General features: G+C 39.9%; 1 protein-coding gene across 1 annotated transcript; it reads left to right on the top strand.

Annotated features, from left to right (window-relative positions):
• The first annotated feature begins 467 nt into the window (after positions 1 to 467).
• On the top strand, positions 468 to 2,389 carry LOC117326465. The gene is made up of 2 exons (XM_033883212.1): positions 468 to 496; positions 1,768 to 2,389. The coding sequence occupies exons 1-2, from the start codon at positions 468 to 470 to the stop codon at positions 2,387 to 2,389; spliced, it is 651 nt and encodes a 216-aa protein (XP_033739103.1).
• The last annotated feature ends 522 nt before the right edge of the window (positions 2,390 to 2,911 follow it).

Below are 2,911 nucleotides of genomic sequence, written 5' to 3'. Positions count from 1 at the left end.
CATAAGATACCATTCCGGAGAATATACTTTCTCGGAAATATAGTATTACTGCTAATCTAATTCAATATAAAACTTCTTGTTCAGTATTCAGCGTCTGTTAATATTATATAGAAATCTGTTTCAACAATATCGAATTAAGTCTAAATGTTAACGCCAGCTTCAATAGAACTCCATAACCGCGTTGGTATCCGAGATTGACGTCATCTGTAAACGGAATGCTGTTATCAGGTGCGTTCACCCCTATTACTGTATCAAGTATTGTAAATACCTCGTGCCAGAACACTACAAACATTATACACTTTTAGGACCTCGATTCGAAAGATGTTATTAAAGTGTCTTGTTGTTCTCCATGAAATGCACCCATTGTACCGATATTTTTAAGATAAAAAGCAAAGCAGTTATAAACATGTATATGACCCAAACATTTGGAGGAAAGCGTGTCCTTTTTAAGACACGAATACGTCAACATGTTACGTAACCTAGCAGGGTTAGAAAGGTAATGTATATGTTTTCGTTATCCGCTAGGTCGACAAAAAGGCTGTGGTTTTATTTAAAACGTCATCATGTCCGGACATGTGCAGGGAAAAATACTGGACTTGAGCAATGTATCTTCAGGGTTGAATTACAGGATTTCTTGTGAATAAAATGGTTATAATAGAATTGAGTAATCAAATTTGAGTTGATAAATCATTAAAGTAGATTAACAAAGCTGCTAAGCATCCTCAATAATCAAAATGTCGAACGGCTTATTTCTTACGTTATAATGCCTTTATTGAAAACATCTTAATACTTAGTTAAATAACATGAAAGCCCCGTGAAATGCATCTTCTAAAACAGTTTACGGAATATATACATCAAGTTAGTTAACGTAATTAACATGTGATTATCGGGAAATGTCTTAAATTGTTTTAAGTATTAAACTATGTTACAAATTATTTTGAAGGGATGCAAAACATATGTCATATAGTCAGACACAAGACAAGTATACTGTGTAGAGTATGGTCACATATTCTTATGTTTTGACAATATACGTTTTATTTTGTGAAAAGTTATTCGAACCTTTCATCTAAACTTTGCACTACATGCCGTGAAGAATTACGTCTGTACTTAAACACACTCTATTTTGTGAGAGTAATGGATTCCATTGCGTAAACTTTCCACCATGTCAGGGAGAAGAAGTATATATACATTTTCTATGATAAAACGGCTAAACGCTCTCGAAGACAGATGAAGCCAGTAGAGAAGAGTTTACAGAATGGCACCTGTGTGTACGGCGTGACATACGTTTATACAATCTGCGCCACACACTTCCGGATATGTCGGCGTATGACGTAAAGCTAGAGACTATTTGTCATTAATCTCCCCACTGTATACTTTACTCTTATCAAAAGATACTTGGTTACCATAGAAAAGCTCTTTTTCTCAGACAACATAATCAAAACCAGATCACGATTTCCTTCTATTTTGATTCAATTAGATTGCTAGATCTAGATTTCTGTATTTTTTTTTTTTAATTTTATTGTTCTATTGTTTTTTTATTTGAGATTCCAGGACAAGAGTTTGTGGTTAAATTGCATTGTAAACACCTAAACCAAAGGAATAGGCATTCTATATTTTTATATTTGGTTATTTACCAAGTAATGTAATTCTAATTCAATATGTCTCTCGTTGTGATTTGCTGTCCTCTCAGTTCCTGTGTTTTCATACCAACTGATGAATAACATGTTTTATATGTATATATAATAATAGATGTTTTCTTTATTACAGCCACATCGGTTATACCCAGCCACATCAGTGGTACACAGCCAAACCAGTGGTACACAGCCACATCAGTGGTACACAGCCTCATCAGTGGTACACAGCCACATCAGTGGTATACAGCCACATCAGTGGTACACAGCCTCATCAGTGGTACACAGCCTCATCAGTGGTACACAGCCACATCAGTGGTACACAGCCACATCAATGGTACATAGCCTCATTAGTGGTACACAGCCTCATCAGTGGTACACAGCCATATCAGTGGTACACAGCCTCAATAGTGGTACACAGCCTCATCAGTGGTACAAGCCTCATCAGTGATAAACAGCCATATCAGTGGTACACAGCCTCAATAGTGGTACACAGCCTCATCAGTGTACACAGCCTCATCAGTGGTACACAGCCTCATCAGTGGTACACAGTCTCATCAGTGGTACAAAGCCTCACCAGTGGTACACAGCCTCATCAGTGGTACACAGCCTCATTAGTGGTACACAGCCACACCAGTGGTACACAGCCTCATCAGTGGTACTCAGCCTCATCAGTGGTACACAGTCTCATCAGTGGTACACAGCCTCACCAGTGGTACACAGCCTCATCAGTGGTACACAGCCACACCAGTGGTTAACAGCCTCATCAGTGGTACACAGCCACATCAGTGGTACACAGCCACACCAGTGGTACACAGCCTCATCAGTGGTACACAGCCACACCTGTGGTACACAAACTCATCAGTGGTACACAGCCACATCAGTGTACACAGCCTCATCAGTGGTACACAGCCACATCAGTGGTACACAGCCTCATCAGTGGTACACAGCCTCATCAGTGGTACACATCCATATCAGTGGTACACAGCCACATAATTGATACCCAGCCACATCAGTGATACCCAGCCACATCATTGATACCCAGCCACATCAGTAATACCCAGCCACATCAGTGGTACACGGCCATATCAGTGGTACACAGCCATATCAGTGGTACACAGCCACATAATTGATACCCAGCCACATCAGTGATACCCAGCTACATCATTGATACCCAGCCACATCAGTGATACCCAGCCACATCAGTGGTACAGAGCCACATTAGTGGTACACATCCACATCAGTGGTACACAGCCACATCAGTAATACCCAGCCACATC

The sequence above is a fragment of the Pecten maximus genome, chromosome 4, assembly GCF_902652985.1.
Source record: "Pecten maximus chromosome 4, xPecMax1.1, whole genome shotgun sequence".
Classification (NCBI taxonomy): Eukaryota; Metazoa; Mollusca; class Bivalvia; order Pectinida; family Pectinidae; genus Pecten; species Pecten maximus.
The sequence above is the reverse complement of the archived record's forward strand: the minus strand, read 5'-3'. Positions and strand labels throughout refer to the sequence as shown.

Coding starts and splice junctions, on each gene's coding strand:
- LOC117326465 (XM_033883212.1), top strand. CDS start 468: ATGTTACGTAACCTAGCAGGGTTAGAAAG. Junction 497..1,767: donor AACCTAGCAGGGTTAGAAAG/GTAATGTATATG, acceptor TCTTTATTACAG/CCACATCGGTTATACCCAGC.